The sequence below is a fragment of the Suillus bovinus genome, assembly GCF_016758785.1.
Source record: "Suillus bovinus strain UH-Sbo-P2 chromosome Unknown EDB93scaffold_12, whole genome shotgun sequence".
Classification (NCBI taxonomy): Eukaryota; Fungi; Basidiomycota; class Agaricomycetes; order Boletales; family Suillaceae; genus Suillus; species Suillus bovinus.
Genome location: NW_024542068.1, coordinates 591,551 through 609,079, shown reverse-complemented (window position 1 = coordinate 609,079; position 17,529 = coordinate 591,551). Strand labels below are relative to the sequence as shown.

Below are 17,529 nucleotides of genomic sequence, written 5' to 3'. Positions count from 1 at the left end.
CCGACTTCCGACGGATGAATGTAATCTTCAAAATGGTACATAAACAAACTAAACTAACTGCCGTGATCTTTAGCATCCCCAGATCCCTGGTTAAAGATCAAACTTGATACGAAGGTAAAGCTCAGAAGCCTTCCTCATCTCTTCCACCGTCGAAGGAGGTGCAGGTTTCCCATCCAAGTCGTACACCTGCTCCGGATAGTACTCGAATGCGGCAGGGGGCTGCGGGACGCAGTGGGCTGGACGAACATTGTAATCATTATAAGAAAACGGGTCTCCTGGCTTCGTGGGAGGCTGAAGCAGTATGGCATTGGCAGACTCGATCGACACATCGTAGTCGAAATAATTGAAAGGTGTCAGGAAGAAACTATATAATGCAGTGAGTCAGCACGTCGTATCGATGCAAAGCCAGGATTTAACCTCGAAGCGGCTGTATTAGTCCTTGTATTCGGAACATCCTCTGATGCAGGCTGTTACCGAGCAGTTTAGTTCTGCATCAAAATACTAGAAGGCAAACTCACTAGGTGGTGCATCCCGACGTTAATCCAGGTCACCAGATCCTGTTGAGTAATATTTTCACCGTCGAAAAAGTTGTGGAAGTCAACAGGGGGAGCCCCTGGAAGGTTAAAATTCCACATGCTGCTGGAAGAGGGCTCTGTATCCTTGCGACGAGACACCGCCAAGTTATAACGCGCCCAGTTGGCGTTCTTGAGCAGACGCTTAGATCCTACGACAGTCTTGGAAGAGCACTTGTCAAGACAATAGAGGCACATTCAATGTAATGTATTGCGCACATTATAAACGGGAGAGTATCCCGGATGGATTGCGTATCCTCTAGGAATTCCCCATTTATTGGTTTCGTCAGTGTTCACAATAGTATAACCTCCCTGGAAATTGGTGGGGAATCTCAGCAGGGCTTCATCTTCGTTATCGATATATTCACGGATGATCTTTTGTTGGATCACTTCTTCCCCCCAGTCGTCGTCGAACCACGGTTGGGTGATAACTTCCTGGTTAAGACTTGTTTTCAGCAGCGAATTTTGTGTTCCTCCTACATCAAGGTCGACCTGCAAAATGAGCTTAGACCATGAAGTATGTCACATGGATTCTAAAAACCTTGAAGTTGATGACATGATCGTGGAGGCTTCCAACTGGTTATTTACATCAGCAATATATATCTACGTCGAAAGTGCTGGGAGACGGCATACGAGTGGTGTTCCAGATTTTGTTCCCGTAAGCTCTTTGCTCGTCATCCCAGAATCCTGATAAAAGGTATCCGGATGCTGATACACGAACCTCGATGGTTCCATCGACGTGAAAAATATATTCAAACTTAAGAGAGGGTCTCGCATGTAAGTATACGATCACTAACCGAGCGACAAGCACTTACCACTAAAAAAAGTTTAGACAATGGCCGAATCTTGGAAGACGGAAGCTGATCACGTTACTCACAGTAATCATAGCTAAATGCAATATGATGAGTGCATACATTCCAGAGAAGCTTTATCATAATACAACTTACTTTCCAACGGTGGCAATACTCCTCATGACCAGCTGGTAACCTTTGACCGCACCAAATTCATTTCGCTCAAAGCCAAGATGTCTTGATATAGGACGTCCACTATCCTGCTCAAAGATACATATCGCCCGCTGCCTGGTCATCATCCCTGTCGCAGAGAAAGTTGTAGCTGGGAGGTAGATCGCCTCATCCGGGCAATCGTATCCTGGAAGCAGGTCGCGAACCGATTGCCCCATGCCAAAGTACGAATCTAGAAGTGCAGTGCTCGACTTATAGGGATCGTTTCCGGCTGTGTTACAAAGGTCACTTGTATTCTCTTCGACTCCGATTCGAACACTTACTGTATTGCGCCAACGCCTCTTGAGGCTTGAGCTAGTTTTAAATATTAGTCAGATAGCTAAGGTGCAGTAGACAATGAACAATTACCTCATAGATGATCCGCTCGTCTCGGAAGCGTATATCCCACAAGTTTAGTCCCATGTCGCGATCGAAACCCAGGTAAAGTCCCCACCCCATCCAACTGACGTATTGCAGGTCATAATCAATCCTGAATCGCAGCCCTGCAAAAGATACGGAACGAGGCCCTGGAAGGTTGTCGAGGTCGCGTAAGGCACCAATACGTTCTCGTGTACTCCAAGAGAGGTCTTGCTCTGTTACTGGAGGCACGCGCTTGAGCGTACCGTTACGAAATGCATCCATGAATGATTCTGCTGTGTCAAATACTTGATGATTGTACACAATCTAATGGATATGGGTTTAGCACGAGAACGTTCACTAAAACCGGAAGAGGGCTTACCTTCAGCTGATCCCACTTCGAAGAATCAGTACCACTGACGTCGACATATTGCCAAAGATTCAATGGATGCAACCAAAATCCAGGCGTGTCTCTTTGCCAGTTTAACCAGAAGCGCCTAAACGATCCGTCGAAACCGAACGGCCCAGCGCCTCCAGCAACAATAGTCTCATTGGGCAAACCACCTAGAAGTTCCTGAGAAAGTATAAGGAAGACTACGTAAGCTAGATAATCAAAACGACTCACCTTGTACGCATCCATCAATGGAGCTGCTATCTTGGTGTGAATTTCTGGCAAATTCCAATCAAGGGCATCATATCCCCGTGCATTATAGGGAAGAGTTTCGGTATGATAAATCTTTGTCAAATGCGTCATCTTCGTAGCCGGCGTGACCGGGAGCGGCCCGACGAGGTAATCTTTAATCACAGGTTCCACCGCCCCGCCATGGTGAATGGTAACCCGAGCGAATCTTGCGGGTGCGTCACGTGGATCCAAAGACGAGAAGTACTTGAGGACACTAGCCTTGGGAGGATAGTACGTCTGTATCATATAGACGGAGTTATCGGATGGCCGAGCTGTATCTCCTCGCGTGAGGTTTAGGTTCATTTGGGCACTCAAAAGCCAATTCTGAATTTGCACCGTTTCGTCGATGGTAAGAGAAGCCCATGGGTTGATTGGAGCTGGCGGGCGAGCAGGAGGTGGGACATTAGATGCACAGATCTTAATATCTTCATCATAGCCAGCGAGTGTCTTGGTACCCTCACAAACAATTTTGGAGCCAGAGGTAGAGGGTCTGACCTGGATGACGGTCAGCGAGGCCAGCACAAAGATAAGGATGAATGAAAGGCTAAGACGAAGGGAGGTGATCCTGTTCGGCGCTCGCGTTAACTCATGCTTGGGTTCATTCAAGGATACAGCTTTCAACTGCTCGTATCCGTATCTTCTGGCCATGATGGCGAACAGGTGAAGAGATACACTTGACTCAACAGGACGCTAAAACATAAATACTCAAGTCTCATGTGCCCTATCACGCGCCTACTGCTAAACGCGGAGTTAGTTTAAGATGCAAGACGGATCAGGAACTGAACCTCCTTTTGTTCAAGACTCATGGATACATTGATAAGCATGTTGCAAAGAAGTCACATTGTAAACCACCTGATCACGACACCACCCTCCCATCTCTGATAAGGATCTACAGCTCAAGTTTGATGCGATGATATAACTCTGAGGCCTTACGCATGTCCTCAATCGAGGAAGCGGGCGCAGGCCTCCCATCCAGATCGAGTATCTTCGGCGGGCGGTACTCGAAGGGTGATGGGTGTTCCGGCAGGCAGTGGGCGGGCCGAACCCCATAGTCGTCATATGTGAAGGGGTCGCCAGGCTTTTCTGGGTTCTTCAGAAGGACAGCGTTGGTGGACTCGATAGATACATCGTGATCGAAGTAGTTGAGAGGCGTCAAGAAGAAACTAATGGACTATTGATCAGTTCTTATTCCATATGGCAGAAATCAGCGAAGCCAACCTTGACGTCGCCGTGTTTGTTCGTGTGTTGGGTGCGTCTTCTGATTGGGGCTATGAAATGAAGATAATGAGACTTCATGATTAGTAGCTCATTGAGCAAGCTACTAACAAGATGATGCATGCCAAGGTTCACCCAGGCGACTAGATCTTCTTGTGTGATATTCTCTCCATCAAAGAACTTGTGGAAGTCGACAGGAGGGCCACCGGGCAAATTGAAGTTCCACATACTGCTCGAGGACGGTTCCGTCTCCTTACGACAGGAGACGGCCAGATTGTAGCGTGCCCAGTTCGCGTTCTTCAAGAGCCGCTTAGAACCAACGACCGTCTGCAATCCAGAATTCAGACTTTTTTATGATATCCTCGATAGTATGCGTACGTTGTGAATCGGAGAATAGCCTGGATGGATGGCGTACCCTCTCGGTGTTCCCCACTTGTTGGTCTCCTCTTGATTTACGATTGCATAGCCGCCCTGGAAATTTGTTGGGAATTTTAACAAGGCATCGTTCTCGTCATCAATATACTCTCGTGTGACTACTTGCTGGATGACTTCATTCCCCCAGTCATCCTCGAACCAAGGCTGGGTGATTGCTTCTTGACCCAAAGTAGTCTTTAATAACGAGTTTGCTGTACCCGCTACGTCAAGGTCAACCTGTAATGGATCATCAACGTGATAAATTTATCGTAGGAGAGGCTGTTGACCTTGTAGTTGATGACGTGGTCATGCAGACTACCCACTAATACCGTGTTAGGTCAATTTAAGGGACGAGTGGAAATACAAACTGCTGGTTTCCCAGATTCGATTGCCATATTGCCCTTGTGTTTTATCGTAGAAACCAGCTTGCAGATAGCCGGAGGCGGAGACGCGAACTTCGATAGTTCCGTCAAGATGGAAGATATAGTCAAACTACGCACAAATGATGAAGTCAGTGGTGCAAACAACACTTGGTTTATTACTCACCACTACAAGAAACAATATAGAATCCAGTCAACATCACGAAGATGACGAAACTCTGCACGCACGGTAATCATAACTAGGGTTCAAGTTTCAACATGAATCCACAGACAGAAAAAATCACACACTTTCCGACCGTAGCAATACTTCTGATCACGAGCTCATAGCCTTTGACTGCCCCGAACTCATTTTCTTCGTAACCAAGATGTCTCGTAAGAGGTCGTCCGCTATCATGCTCGAAGATGCAGATTGCGCGTTGTTGTGTGGTTAATCCATTCACTGAGTACGTGGTCGCTGGCAGATACACGGCCTCATGTGGACAATCATAGCCTGGCAACATGTCACGGACGGACTGCCCCATGCCGAAGTAGCGATCGAGCCAAGCAGTCGTTGCCTGGAATGGATCGTTGCCCGCTAGAGAACATTATCAGACGGACTGAAGTACGGAAACCAGCGTTAGATCACCCACCATACTGTGCAAGAGCTTCCTGGGGCTTGAGCTGTGCAGGCATCAGGAAATTGCATAAATGGATGGTTGCGTGGAATACATCCTACCTCATAAACAATCCGCTCACCACGGAACCTGATGTCCCATAAGCTCAAGCCCATGTCTCTGTCGAAACCAAGGTATAAGCCCCAGCCCATCCAGCTAACATACTGGAGATCGCGATCCACTCTGAACCTCAGACCTGCAAACGACACCGAACGAGGTCCAGGAAGATGGTCGAGATCACGTTGAGCCCCGACACGCTTACGAGTACTGTACGACAAATCGGTGTCAGGGTCAATAACAGGGACGCGTGTAAGACTGCCATTGCGGAATGCTTCCATGAAAGATTCTGGAGAGTTGAAGACTTGGTGGTTGTACACGATCTAAGACAAATGTGAATACATGAAATTTCGGTCAGGTTATATTTGAAACTGTACCTTTAACTGATACCATTGTGAGGAATCAGTACCGCTGATATCAACGTACTGATATAAGTTGAGCGGGTGTAAGAAGAAGCCGGGCGTGTTGCGCCGCCAGCTAAGCCACAGACGTCTAAATGAACCATCAAAGCTGAACGGCCCGCTGCCGGCCGTAGTCAGAGTGTCCTGGGGCGTTCCGCCCAGAAGTTCCTGAAATCAACCTCCTTGTAAGTAGCATGTACAAAAACAAGATGGCACAAATGACCTCGTATGCTTCCATTAAGGGGGAAGCCATCTTCTCAAAAATTTCTGGGGAAGTCCAGTCACGGGTATCAAAGCCACGTGCATTGTGCGGAATAGCGTCAAGATGATATATCTCCGTCAGATGCTCCATGCGAGTGGATGACCCAATAGGGAGTGGTCCAACAAGGTAGTCCTTTACGACAGGCTCCGGTGCAGAACCGTGGTGAATTGTGACCCGCGCGTACTTTTCCGGAATGTCCGATGAGGACAGCGATGCGAAGTAGCTCAGGACGCTGGCTTTAGGCGGGTAGTACGCTTCTATCATGAATATGTGATTGTCTGAAATCTTTGCTATAGCCCCGCGTGTCAGGTTAAGGGCCTGGGCGGGCTCCTCCAGCCACTTCTGGATCTGAACGGTCTGCTCGATGGTGAGAGAAGCCCATGGATTGATTGGGGCTGGGGGACGGGCAGCACGTGGTGCAGGAGAAACACAGGTCTCCACGGAACTCCCGTCATAATTATCTTGTGCTTCCAGATCTGCTGATAAGGGAGAATGGATATGCAAAAACGAAAGCGTTACCAACGCCAAACATGCGACGAGACCGATTGCAACACCACGTATGGTGCGATACGGCTTGGGTGATTGGAGTTCGTTGTCATCTCTGCTCTTCAGGAGTTCATAACCACCGGCCATGGTGGTAGTTGAAAGGTGTGAAAGACGAATGTGCTCCGTCGCGCTCTTTAAATGATGCACGTCAGTGTGATCACATGAACTTCCGAGTCAGTAGACGACTTTCTGGGCATCTCTTTGCATAAACTGATTAGTACAATGCATGTGGCACGAGTCATGAATAGATCCGGAATGCAGGATACAATGTGATAAAACTTCAATTCGTTATCTCGGCAATAGAGATTACACCCTGCTATACATATCTCCCTCTCATGTGACGTGGCTTGAGCATTCAGAACAAGTGAGGTGTTATGTATAGCCATGATTGACCTTGCACTGACCTGCAACTTGAAAGATGTGGTAGATGAATCTTCCGGTTCGTGACTAGCACATCATCGCAGAAATTGACACAATTCGCAAGTGCCAAATCTATGGTTCGGTAAAAGGTGCAAAATTTTCATGGTGTAGCTCAAGTGTAATTTGAAACTTTGAACTTTAGCGGCGTGGTTTGGCTAAGTTTGGCCTTTGGCTGTTATGTAAGCAAGCAGCATAATTCAAACACTGTCCCGTCAAGACTCGTAGCAGGTCGTATCTGCAACGTCTTCAATAAAATGACCGATATGGAGACTACTACCCCAGCGGGACAGCCTATCGTCTCAAGGGAGAAGGTGATTTTAATAATTTTGTAGCTTATCAGTTAATCCTTAGTTGTTTTTTTCTACTAGACGGCCCCATTTCTTATTCGAACTTTTATAAAGGTTGGATCATTCCACAGACTGTCCTTGTTCGAGGAGAATACTCTACCAACCACGGATGAACAACAAATTTACACCTGGTGAGCATGCAGGTGTATCTGTACTCACTCTCTTTTGACCTGATGAATAGGAAAGATGCCACCTTACGTGAAGTACTGACGACTCTCCGAAACGCTGCACCTCAAATACCAGAGTTTCGCCACCCTCTGGCTCGTTATTCTTTCCGCGCGATATATGCAGACGCAGCAAACAGAGGACGCTTTGCACAGAAAGAACTTGGTATGGTCTATTCTCGCGATATTTTGGGCGAGCCGGGTACCGTTGACAGCCCTGCGGCACGCCTACTTAGCGACACGGATGGAGAATCGAATGAGCAGACGGAGCGGGAGAAAGAGGAGAGGACGCTCGATGAACTTCGATTCGTGCCAGGAGATTATCTTTGCGTCTCTATTATCCTTCCAAAAGCCGCCGCGGCTGCTGTAGCCGCAGCTACCCAGGCAGAGAGCACTGTCAAAGTTCCTGTTCAAAACGGCTGGAGATCTGCACCGGCAGCACGGCAGAGTGATGCAGGTTGGGGAGCAACAGCCCCCACTGGCCGAGGTGGGGGTCATTGGCGAGGGGACTCCAATCCTGCTCCCCCCAGTGGTCCACGAGGAAGAGGTGGTGGTGGAAGGGGTGGAGACTTTGCTGGAAGAGATCGCGACTTTGACCGCAACAGAGATTCGGAGAGACGTCCCCCGCCAAGGCGTGGTTCACCACCTCACCGAGGAGGTGGCTGGGGTGGGAGGGGTGGCAAACGGTCACCATCGAATTCGCGATCCAGGAGCCCACCGCGACGCAGAGGATCTCGTTACGACTGATATTGTTACTTGTACATTCATTGTAGCTCTAGCTACCGTTGCAAAATCACTTCAGTTCCCACCAGTGACCAAATCCATTGCGCAGGATGTCCAAATTTTGACAAAGACTCGATTAACTTTTCAACCGTTTGTACGTACATACTCATACTATATCACGACGGTTCAACCGTGTGTTGTCTCGAGCAGGTCTCACACCAGTGATATCTCAACCTCGTATCTTCTTCATGCCCACAATCCAACCCTGACTTATCTGCCTTGCGTGGGTGCTTCTGGTTTGCTTCTGGTGTTCCTTCGAACTCGTGTTCATACATAATCACATATATCAGCGACATCGCCACCAACATGGGCGCTGGACCCTCAAAGCATAGACCCTATCCATTTCCAGTTCCAGTCGTTAGCCCAAACGGAATGCAAACAAGCTGGTCCTCAGGCAGGTCGAAGAAGGGCAAGGAAAAGGCACACCCAGAATCGTATCAGCAATATCCCAATGGATTTCCAACTGCATCCTATGGGCTCCAGTATTGTGCGTGACAGTCTCGGGAGAGTAGCGTTTTCCTAACAGTGGCGGATGAAAAGACCCACAGGCACAATCTGTGTATCCACAAATTAGTGGGTATTACCCAGTAGCCATGGTTCCTATTCAGCAGCCTCTGGTTATGCCGCAATCTTATGTTCCAGTCGCTCCTTTTCAAAGTGCATTCGGTCAACCACCTGCACCAGTTATTCCCTCTGCAGAGCAAGTACGCATGCCAGAGCCATCTATTGCTACAAACAATCAAGGTCCTGTGATACCCGACGTGACTGGTCGACAAGATCCTGTTGTTCCTCCACCACCTGTTATAACTAATGTGCAGCCCCAGAGAGACACAGCTTTCCCTCCTCCTCCTATCATAAATGACATGTATCACTCATCTCACCCACAACCCACTGCACGCATGCCCGAGCCACATGTGGACAACCGGGCGACTCCAGGTCCCGTCATTCCCGATATGACTGGTCGACGAGGAGATCCGGTTGTTCCACCTCCCCCCGTCATAACTGACGCACAGCGGACGGCTAACTCGTCATCTCGTCCACGATTCACCGACTTCTACCAACCAGCTGATCATCCTATTTCCATGCCCGAGCCTTATTTGAGTGATGTACCATTTCGGCCACCAACTGTCCCTCCCATACGAATGGCAACGCGGCAAAATCCCCTTCCCTCTCCTCCTAAAGACATATGGAACACAACCCCGTATCGTCAAGTTTTACAGGAACTCCCAAAGGACATAACCCTATCCTTCAATGTCGAACACATAACAGAAATGGAAGACATGCTGGCTCAACCAGCAGGTCCAATCTCGCGTCTAGGAAAGCTATTTGGCTCTAGTAGTAAGCGTAAGGGTAAATCACGAAAGGGACTTTTTCGCACTTTTAGCACATCGGGGAGCGATAGCGAATCTGGCGCTCATCATCAACATCAACATCAACATCATCACCATCATCGTTCCAATACCGTGACATCATTCGTTATACCACCAACTGCAGCTGTGCCCCATGGATACGCTGGAAGTGGAGCTCCACCGCAAGCTATGCCGGTTCCCGATCGCGGACCTCCTATCAGATTTGACCATACTGGTGAACTATCTGGCTTTGTAAATCACTCGCCACATCGAGTGTTGTACAAAAACAAAATGTACCCAACTGCGATGCACCTCCTCGAGGCGATGAAGTTTACAGAACACCCTACTCTTCAGGAGCGTATACGGAAGTGCACCGATGTTGGTGATATGTACCCGTTGTCGGCTGGTTTCCAGGACCACGTGCGACCAGACTGGGGTCAGGTATTCTTGAGGATTGTGAGGCTGTTTTCATTGGCATTTTGATCGGATCAATTTTCTCTGACCATCTTTTGTATTTTCAGTTGGAAGATGTGCTGTATATAAAATTCAAGCAACATCCTAGCCTTCGGACCTTGCTTTTGCGCACGGGCCTTGCTGATCTTGTATATGCCGATCCCAATGATGCATATTGGGGTGATGGCCCTTCAAGTGACGGTGCTAACGAACTTGGAAAGGCCCTGCTGCGCGTACGAGATAGACTTCGTGCGGAAGGGGAAAGATAGTAACCCCCCCCCCTTCTGAACTGACTTGTAAGAATTCGAAGCAACAAAGTACATAGTTCCTTCAAGTTGCACAATACTTTACCGATCACCATATCATGACGTAATGTTACCACGCTTGCTGTTTTGTTGAGATCTCAACCTGTGCATAACTTCAAGACTTATATCTTGGCTACTTGTCAGGTCTCGCGGTATACATATCGATGTGACTCAGAGCTAGTCCTACCAACGCTTCAGCTTCAAGTTCAACACGATAAGTGACACGTTCCTGGCCTCCCTTCAGACGCAATGCAAGGGGTTGAATGTCTCTTCCTTCTACAACAGACAAGTTCTATAGATATCTTCTTCTGGAACAACTAATCAACAGTGCCCCGAGCCAGATGCTAGGCAGGCTGTGGAGTCATTGGCCCGTGGTTCAAGAAGTCCCGGTAAAATCTATATAGAAGTTCTCGTGTGACTCATGGTGCAGCATGCAAAGTACCCAGCCTCCAACGCGCTCTCAGGCGCAGCTTATATATGACCGACCTTCAAGCGTTTTATTGACCAAGAATCATGCCCACTTTCGCTTCCTCCTTTCACATCAATCCCGCTTCAGCGCTGTCTCAGGCAACGCAGTCCACTCCAGCTCCATGGCTGGGTCCAGCATTTGGTGTTCTAGTCACCCTCATCAACCTGCTGGCTAAAGCAGAGTCTAACAAGTATATGCCCTTTCGTTGCACTGTTCTTTCCACTGACCGCGATGGCTGTTATGACAGGAATGGCATGCGACAACTCGAGGAACGCGGCCTCAGTTTGCTGGCTATCATCAAGAACGAAGGCGAAACCATGGCGCCGGATGACCAAAATAGGCTTTGCTCAGGCGCAAAAAGGTTGGTAGCGCGCAGATATCATTGCCTGAAAGGCAGCTGATAACCTAGCAAGCACCATCCAAAGCATCCTTGACAGAATGACTCCATGGTGCTTGATGTCTCGAATCAAGCTATTCCTCAAACAGGATGAACTCGCCGGAGTCATCCAACAATGTCATCTCGAGATATCTGATTGCTTAAACAAGTTACAGGTATGTCGATTGCTTGTTCTTCAGCCATTATTCATAAGTTTATTCGACCAGATAACCTCGCACCTCGAGATCCACAAATGGCAGTCTGCCTTCGAAGACAACCAAAGGATCGACAACGAATATATGATCCAATATCTCGGGGACCTCAAAAACAAGCAAGAGATTCTCGTGAATGTCCAACTGCAGCAAACCGCCGCGGTAAACCAGATCTTGACAATGATGCAAGAGGTTGGTTCCACATTCCCTAGTCTCTTAAACCCTTCATCTGATCACCATTGTCAGAATCTTGGCTACGTCTCGGCAACAGCTGAACACGGTCTGGAAAGTAACTTGTACAACCTTCTCCAGCGTTCTAGAAGTTTACTTCCAAACATGAACCTGAAACGCGGGGAAGTGAGGCGTACCAGTAATTATGCTGTGAATGGGACGAGTCGGACCGATGTCTGGGAAGGAAGCTACCTTAACGAGGAGAAGGTTGCCATCAGAGTCCTGCGCGCAGTCTATGCTACACCCAAGACGCTCAAGGTACGTTATCTTAATATTGTCGTTGTCGTTGTCATGAGCGCTCAATCAATTGATTTGCAGAGGTTCAAGGCCGAAGCGGAGATTTGGAGAAGAGTATTCGAAGTGGACCAAGGACAACATATCCTCACGATATACGGTTTTTGTCAGAGTGACGGGGAATTTCCGTAGGTCCTTCCTTCCTCAGGACCCCGCGTTCATTCCTGACAATAGAGCAGTTACACCGTAAGCCCCTGGATGTCGAATGGGACCTTGAAAGATTACGTCAATGAATACCCCGAAGTTGACCACCGATATATCGTACGTACCTTACCTCTCATGGAGGAAAACAATGTTTTGACCTGATTTCATAGTTGAAAGGCATCGTCGAAGGCATCACGTTGTTGCACAGCATGTCTGTTGTTCATGGCGACATCAAAGGGGTGAGTCATGACGGCGATTACCAATTACTAGGATCTTTACTTCATCTTAGATCAACATCGCCATCAGCCCAGATGGCAGGCCACTGCTTTCCAACTTCGGTTTCACAAGGGTGACGTATTTTCTCATGTCGATCACTGCGCTCTGACTCATCGGAACAATATAGCTTGAGGAGGACATTATGAGCAACTTTGACATCAGCAATGGCAGCACTCTTAACCAGGAGTCTCTGAGATGGTGTCCTGCTGAGCTGTGCAGGAGCGGAGGCAAACGAACAATGGCGTCCGACGTCTATGCTTTCAGTATGACCGTGCTCGAGGTACTTCCATTATGTTTAGTTGATCAGCCAGATTTTTGAACCATCTTCGCAGCTTATGACCCACGAAGAACCTTGGGTGTCAGTTCGCATGGCAACTCAAGTCATCCTCAAGGTCTGTCAGGGCGAAACACCACCTCGACCCACGGATCCAGTCGTTGCAGAACGAGGTTTGGATCATGCGCTTTGGGCCGTGTTGGAGAAGTGTTGGTGCATGAACATGCATGATAGACTCACTATGGAAGAGATCGCGAGTTACCTGTAATCTCAGGTTCGCAGTGTTTGTTGCATATAGTAGCCTGTAGGCGTACAACTGTTTTAATACTGAAATTTTGTACTTCACGTTGCACTGGGGGCGCAATGCGCTTTTCATTACTAGGCCATTGGAGATATTGCAGCCCAGGCTGGAGATCTCGAAGCGTCACAAAATCTGTCATTAGCCACGATTTCTCTTTCTCCGCGGCCTGCTTTCCTCGGAGTGCCCGTGAGCAGTGTGTGCGGGAGCCGATGACTGTTTGCCATTGGGAGCCTTTATTGCTTTCTCCACAGCCTGCCGTCTGACTTTCTCTGGAACTTTTTCCCAATAAACTTCTTCTTTTTTGCCTTCGATGATCTCCGTCGCGATGGCCTTCTGGGATGTTCCAGGAGTTTTGCCTATATCATCAAGGCCGTGGGACTGCACGACGGGCTGACTAGAGAAGCGGTCAACCAAAACACGTCCATGCTCAGGCGAAGCAAGCCGAAGATAGCACTGACGATGCTGTGAGGGGTGAATAACTCATAATAGATCCAAGACTTACGGAGTCCATTCCTTTGTTGAAATCGACGTAGTCGATCCCGGCGGGATCTACAGTGGACGACTCGAACGCACTAGCGAATAGTTTTCGAAGAGTGGTCTTATTTGTCTCGATATGAAGATTTCGGGCAAAGACGAGACAGCCGAAGGGGTGCGGTGAGTACATAGTTGTCACGTTCCGAGGTGGGGCAGGGGTGTCTTCCAAAACGTCATCATCAACGACGTCTCGTACATCGGAGTTGGGTGAGATATCTGGAGGTTCGTTGGCATCCGCTAGCTCGTGAATCAATTTCTGGCGGTAAGCGAGATACTCCTCGTTCAACTTATCCCAGGAAGCTTTCGGTAGAGTGCGAAATCCGAACTTTAAAGCTTCTTTTGTCTCCAAGTTGCTCTCAGCGAGACCAGAGTCGTCTGATTCGGGCTGTAATGGCCGCGTCCAAGGCCATGATTCAAGAAAAATCTGACACAACTCTGCATTACTGAACGTAACGAGCGCGAAGCCTTTACATTTTGGACGGTCCTCAGCTTTATCCAAATGATGCGGAGGAAGTGTAACATTTTGGATTGGTATCAAGGTCAATGATCCCGGACAATGAGACAGTAGGCCTTGCGCAAATCGGATGATACCAGGTATTGTGTGATATTGTGCGGGGATGTTTTCCTACGATCGTCAGATCATGGTCCTCTGTCGAAGAAATGTACTACCTACCATGTAAATAGTACGGTCGTCCCACTGATTCCGAGTGAATTCACGAGTGGCGTTTTCCGACAATGTTCTCCAATCCTTCCTCCGTACTTCATAACCACCAACCGAGCTCCTCTCCGGCTTCCAGGAAGGGTACCATGCAGACGCAGATGGAGCGGACACGAGCATTCTAACCTCTAGCACGTCGCTAGCGTAGGCCCGAATTGCCTTTACCGCGTTTGCTTCAGTTAGCATATAGTCTTGGCCCAAGTTCTCCCTACCAAAAGCGCGACGTATCAGGTAGCTGAGAGGCAAAACTGCGTGGATATATAAACCCTGCGTGATACGCGTACGAAAAAAAAGGAAAACATACATCCAGCATCATGCTCCTCGTTCCGAAGAGACTCTTCGGTTTTCCTCCTCAGATCTGAGTCAAGCCAAAGAGCATAGTCCGAAAAGGCGAGAACCACGAGAATAGATATGTCCTTGTCGTCGTAGACTGGTTTTGTAGACGGTTCAGACGCCTTCTGTTTTCCTTTGTCGCTCGCAGGCGGTCCAGGGTATGCCGATTCTGAATCTCTTCTTTCGATGGCAGGTGTCGGTTTCAAACTACGGGACGAGGGTACATGAGGGGAAGTGCCTTGCTGTTTCCCACCCTTTGAAATATTTCGGGGGATGAATGCAAAACTCATCTGGTTCGTTAAGCGATCGATGAAGCGGTTTGGCACAATTGGCTCTCGAGGCGGTAGCAAATTAGACTTTTGCTAGGCAGGGCCTAGCCGGTTTACGACTCCTCAATATGTGCCTGAGTGATGCCACAACTCCCGTGAATACTGCAGCTGAGCACGAAGTTGTGTGAAGTGTGCAACTCGTACTAGTACTGGTACCACATATTAGAATCGGCACCTAGCTAGTGCAAAGCATATACAGGGTTCATACTAATATGCCGGGAAATCTACTTCACACCGGATCATGATAACTTTGTCAGTCAGCGGATACTTGCACAGGTTCGTGACATAGTATAGCGGACCCGTGATATAATGTGCTCCTGATATAGTATTATTGATATGTTTAAGCCTTCGGTCTGCTGTTGTCTTTAGACAATGTTGCCCGAATCACAGCATCCTGATTGACACCTGAGTGTAAACAGCAGTCTAGGCCCTGACACAGCGCCCACTTGCACTGGCCATTACGAGTTTCCAAGAGGGTCAAGCTGACAACAAAGTACTTTGTTTTGCAAATTCAACTCGAATGAACAGCAGTGTCGCCACTTTACTTCATTTACTGGTCCTTTTTCATTCCATTCCATTCCGCAATATCTAGTGGTAGGCGGACCGATAGAAGGAAGCCAGTCGTTTATTTTGTAAAGGAGGCAAGCGTAACTGGGTACAAGAGAAGCCGAGGAACAGAATGCAGAGCTTTCTCTTGGATCTATCATCTTCACTGAATGGGCGGCAATCATTGACAGAGAGATCAAACTTACATCACAGACTTCCAATTAGGTTCGTTTTGCTATTCCTGACATATAGGCCCGTAGGACTCGGAGCCGCAGTCAATCACAAGAGCTGTGCGATGCCTTGAGGTGTGGTACATATAAATTCGAAGTGTAGTGCAGCCAAACACCACCCAAGCATTCCAGAATGTCCATCGATTTGCCACTCAAAGGCTCCTTCACCCTTGATACCTCTGGTGTCATGGGGTTCTTCGGCGGGGAAGAAGCGCTCTCCGCGATGGCCACCGTCCATCTCTACCGCGGCAGACATTGGCTTGGGTGGTACAACTCCCCCGGAAGCTATACTGTTGCCAAGAAATTCGGCCAATTAGCGAAATCTCGAATATGGGATGGCATCTTTCCAGGATCGAGTGTCACGCCTGAAGAAATGTTTGGGCTAGATGGGAAGGAGGGACCTCGCTTTATCGGGGTGTTCTCCGGCACAGATATGACGGTTACAGGACACCTCGCATACCTTACGGCCCAAAAGGCAAAGGAGACCGAATACCAGAACGTTCTCAGGGGAAGAATAACTACACCAGGGTCGGTGAGCATCATAGATGTCGACAACGTGGAATTAAAGCAGGGGGACAACGTACCGACGGTGAAAGTTTTTCATGCCCTGTATGCTGCTATACCCATCACCAGCAGTCTGGCAGCGTGCCTCACTTGTGCATTTATTCGCGATTGGTTCGCATTTGGGATGATCCTCCTGGGCATGGTCTCGAGTGGCCTGTCTTGCTATGTCATCGGTTCAGGGAAGCTGCATTTCAAGCTTGTCAAACCTTCGTCGTATGCACCGCGGGGAGATGGATTTCTTTTGACGCACAGCGACATTGTCATCTTGAAAGGCGCAGAGAAAGAGGTGACGTCGATAACCAAGGGCCAACTCGCGTTGGACATGGGTAACAATCATGATGAAGAGTTCAACGCCATCGGAATCTGCTCCCTCTTACTCCTGTCGCAGTTTCTTACTCAACTTCTCCTCGTTCCTCAAGCAACACTATTTGGCCAGATCATGTTCCTGTCGTCGCTTGCGGTATCTTGGGCATACAATTCGTTTCTGTCGTCACTGGAGAATGAGAAGATTCAGACAGATATACTGTGGAACTCACTCAACAGTCCGCTAATAACAAAATCTGTGCTCCCAAACAGAACGTCGCAAGCGGCGTATGCATGTTTCGTCTTGCATGCAGGTGTCGATACGTCAAAGAAATCGTCTGCAGATTTCAAGCCGACGAAGATCTTGGAGTACATGATCCCAAATGATACGAGAGTATGGGAAGTATGGAGGGCACATGTGGCGAAGCAGGTGTTGAGTAAAGGGAGAATAAGAGATTTTGGGCTATGCCAAGAACTCATAACGGACTTGGAAGACGAGGAACAGCAGCTCCTGACGCAACTACTAGCAGACGCCGAGTACGGTTATGGATGTTACCAGAATATTAGTAACCCATAGCTCGAGCCTTAATACCCTGGTTAACAATGTAAATTGTCAGTAACTTGATTAAAGTACATATAGGGATGACAAAAAGTATAATACTAAATGATATTGAGCGCTCCGATTGCAAATTACAACCGTCATTCAGCCTTTATGAGGGTCAACTGCTGGCGGTTACTACTGCTAAAGCAGAAACACAGCACAACTAGTGACCTCAGGCTGTTGGGAGTGCTTGGTTCGTCTTTGCGCAGAGACTAAGGAGTGCGAGGATCAGCACGCACCTTCATGATTTAGCTTGCATCGACCGCGGGAACAAGGTACGTTGCCCAACCGATGCAGATGGAACGAGGTGGATGTTTTCAGTACTTTAGACCTCAACGCTGTACTGAAGGGAACCCAAACACCTTCAACAGCGTTCGTGGTGGTGCAGAAATTGGTCTGTGTATGCACAGCCACCTGCAAACCACGAGCCTGA

General features: G+C 48.4%; 7 protein-coding genes across 7 annotated transcripts; 4 read left to right on the top strand and 3 right to left on the bottom strand.

Annotated features, from left to right (window-relative positions):
* Nucleotides 1-90: 90 nt before the first annotated feature.
* EDB93DRAFT_1248106 (amine oxidase catalytic domain-containing protein) lies at nucleotides 91-3,260 on the bottom strand (the record flags this gene model as incomplete). The annotated part of the gene is made up of 13 exons (XM_041452673.1): nucleotides 91-364; nucleotides 418-467; nucleotides 519-734; nucleotides 792-1,064; nucleotides 1,114-1,148; nucleotides 1,206-1,329; nucleotides 1,370-1,389; nucleotides 1,450-1,460; nucleotides 1,520-1,805; nucleotides 1,858-1,888; nucleotides 1,943-2,257; nucleotides 2,313-2,504; nucleotides 2,556-3,260. 13 exons carry the CDS (start codon nucleotides 3,258-3,260, stop codon nucleotides 91-93), a joined length of 2,532 nt encoding a protein of 843 aa, XP_041310299.1.
* Nucleotides 3,261-3,501: 241 nt separating this feature from the next.
* On the bottom strand, nucleotides 3,502-6,258 carry EDB93DRAFT_1080968 (copper amine oxidase; the record flags this gene model as incomplete). The annotated part of the gene is made up of 12 exons (XM_041445584.1): nucleotides 3,502-3,775; nucleotides 3,831-3,880; nucleotides 3,939-4,154; nucleotides 4,206-4,478; nucleotides 4,529-4,563; nucleotides 4,610-4,733; nucleotides 4,839-4,860; nucleotides 4,910-5,195; nucleotides 5,251-5,281; nucleotides 5,337-5,654; nucleotides 5,709-5,900; nucleotides 5,956-6,258. 12 exons carry the CDS (start codon nucleotides 6,256-6,258, stop codon nucleotides 3,502-3,504), a joined length of 2,124 nt encoding a protein of 707 aa, XP_041310298.1.
* A 965-nt stretch (nucleotides 6,259-7,223) lies between these two features.
* Nucleotides 7,224-8,218, top strand: EDB93DRAFT_1080931 (histone deacetylase complex protein; the record flags this gene model as incomplete). Its single annotated transcript, XM_041445581.1, has 3 exons — nucleotides 7,224-7,271; nucleotides 7,329-7,438; nucleotides 7,489-8,218. 3 exons carry the CDS (start codon nucleotides 7,224-7,226, stop codon nucleotides 8,216-8,218), a joined length of 888 nt encoding a protein of 295 aa, XP_041310297.1.
* A 342-nt stretch (nucleotides 8,219-8,560) lies between these two features.
* On the top strand, nucleotides 8,561-10,086 carry EDB93DRAFT_1248103 (uncharacterized protein; the record flags this gene model as incomplete). The annotated part of the gene is made up of 2 exons (XM_041452672.1): nucleotides 8,561-8,741; nucleotides 8,795-10,086. 2 exons carry the CDS (start codon nucleotides 8,561-8,563, stop codon nucleotides 10,084-10,086), a joined length of 1,473 nt encoding a protein of 490 aa, XP_041310296.1.
* Nucleotides 10,087-10,439: 353 nt separating this feature from the next.
* On the top strand, nucleotides 10,440-13,189 carry EDB93DRAFT_1266659 (kinase-like domain-containing protein). Its single transcript, XM_041454260.1, has 11 exons — nucleotides 10,440-11,020; nucleotides 11,078-11,191; nucleotides 11,244-11,382; nucleotides 11,434-11,610; nucleotides 11,665-11,907; nucleotides 11,968-12,071; nucleotides 12,123-12,204; nucleotides 12,258-12,326; nucleotides 12,377-12,436; nucleotides 12,491-12,643; nucleotides 12,696-13,189. The coding sequence occupies exons 1-11, from the start codon at nucleotides 10,875-10,877 to the stop codon at nucleotides 12,903-12,905; spliced, it is 1,497 nt and encodes a 498-aa protein (XP_041310295.1). The 5' UTR covers nucleotides 10,440-10,874; the 3' UTR covers nucleotides 12,906-13,189.
* Nucleotides 13,077-14,813, bottom strand: EDB93DRAFT_1239404 (uncharacterized protein; the record flags this gene model as incomplete). The annotated part of the gene is made up of 4 exons (XM_041451626.1): nucleotides 13,077-13,391; nucleotides 13,441-14,097; nucleotides 14,146-14,438; nucleotides 14,495-14,813. The coding sequence occupies 4 exons, from the start codon at nucleotides 14,811-14,813 to the stop codon at nucleotides 13,077-13,079; spliced, it is 1,584 nt and encodes a 527-aa protein (XP_041310294.1).
* Nucleotides 14,814-15,761: 948 nt separating this feature from the next.
* Nucleotides 15,762-17,528, top strand: EDB93DRAFT_1320031 (uncharacterized protein; the record flags this gene model as incomplete). Its single annotated transcript, XM_041454897.1, has 2 exons — nucleotides 15,762-16,791; nucleotides 16,840-17,528. 2 exons carry the CDS (start codon nucleotides 15,762-15,764, stop codon nucleotides 17,070-17,072), a joined length of 1,263 nt encoding a protein of 420 aa, XP_041310293.1. The 3' UTR covers nucleotides 17,073-17,528.
* Between the last annotated feature and the right edge of the window lies 1 nt (nucleotide 17,529).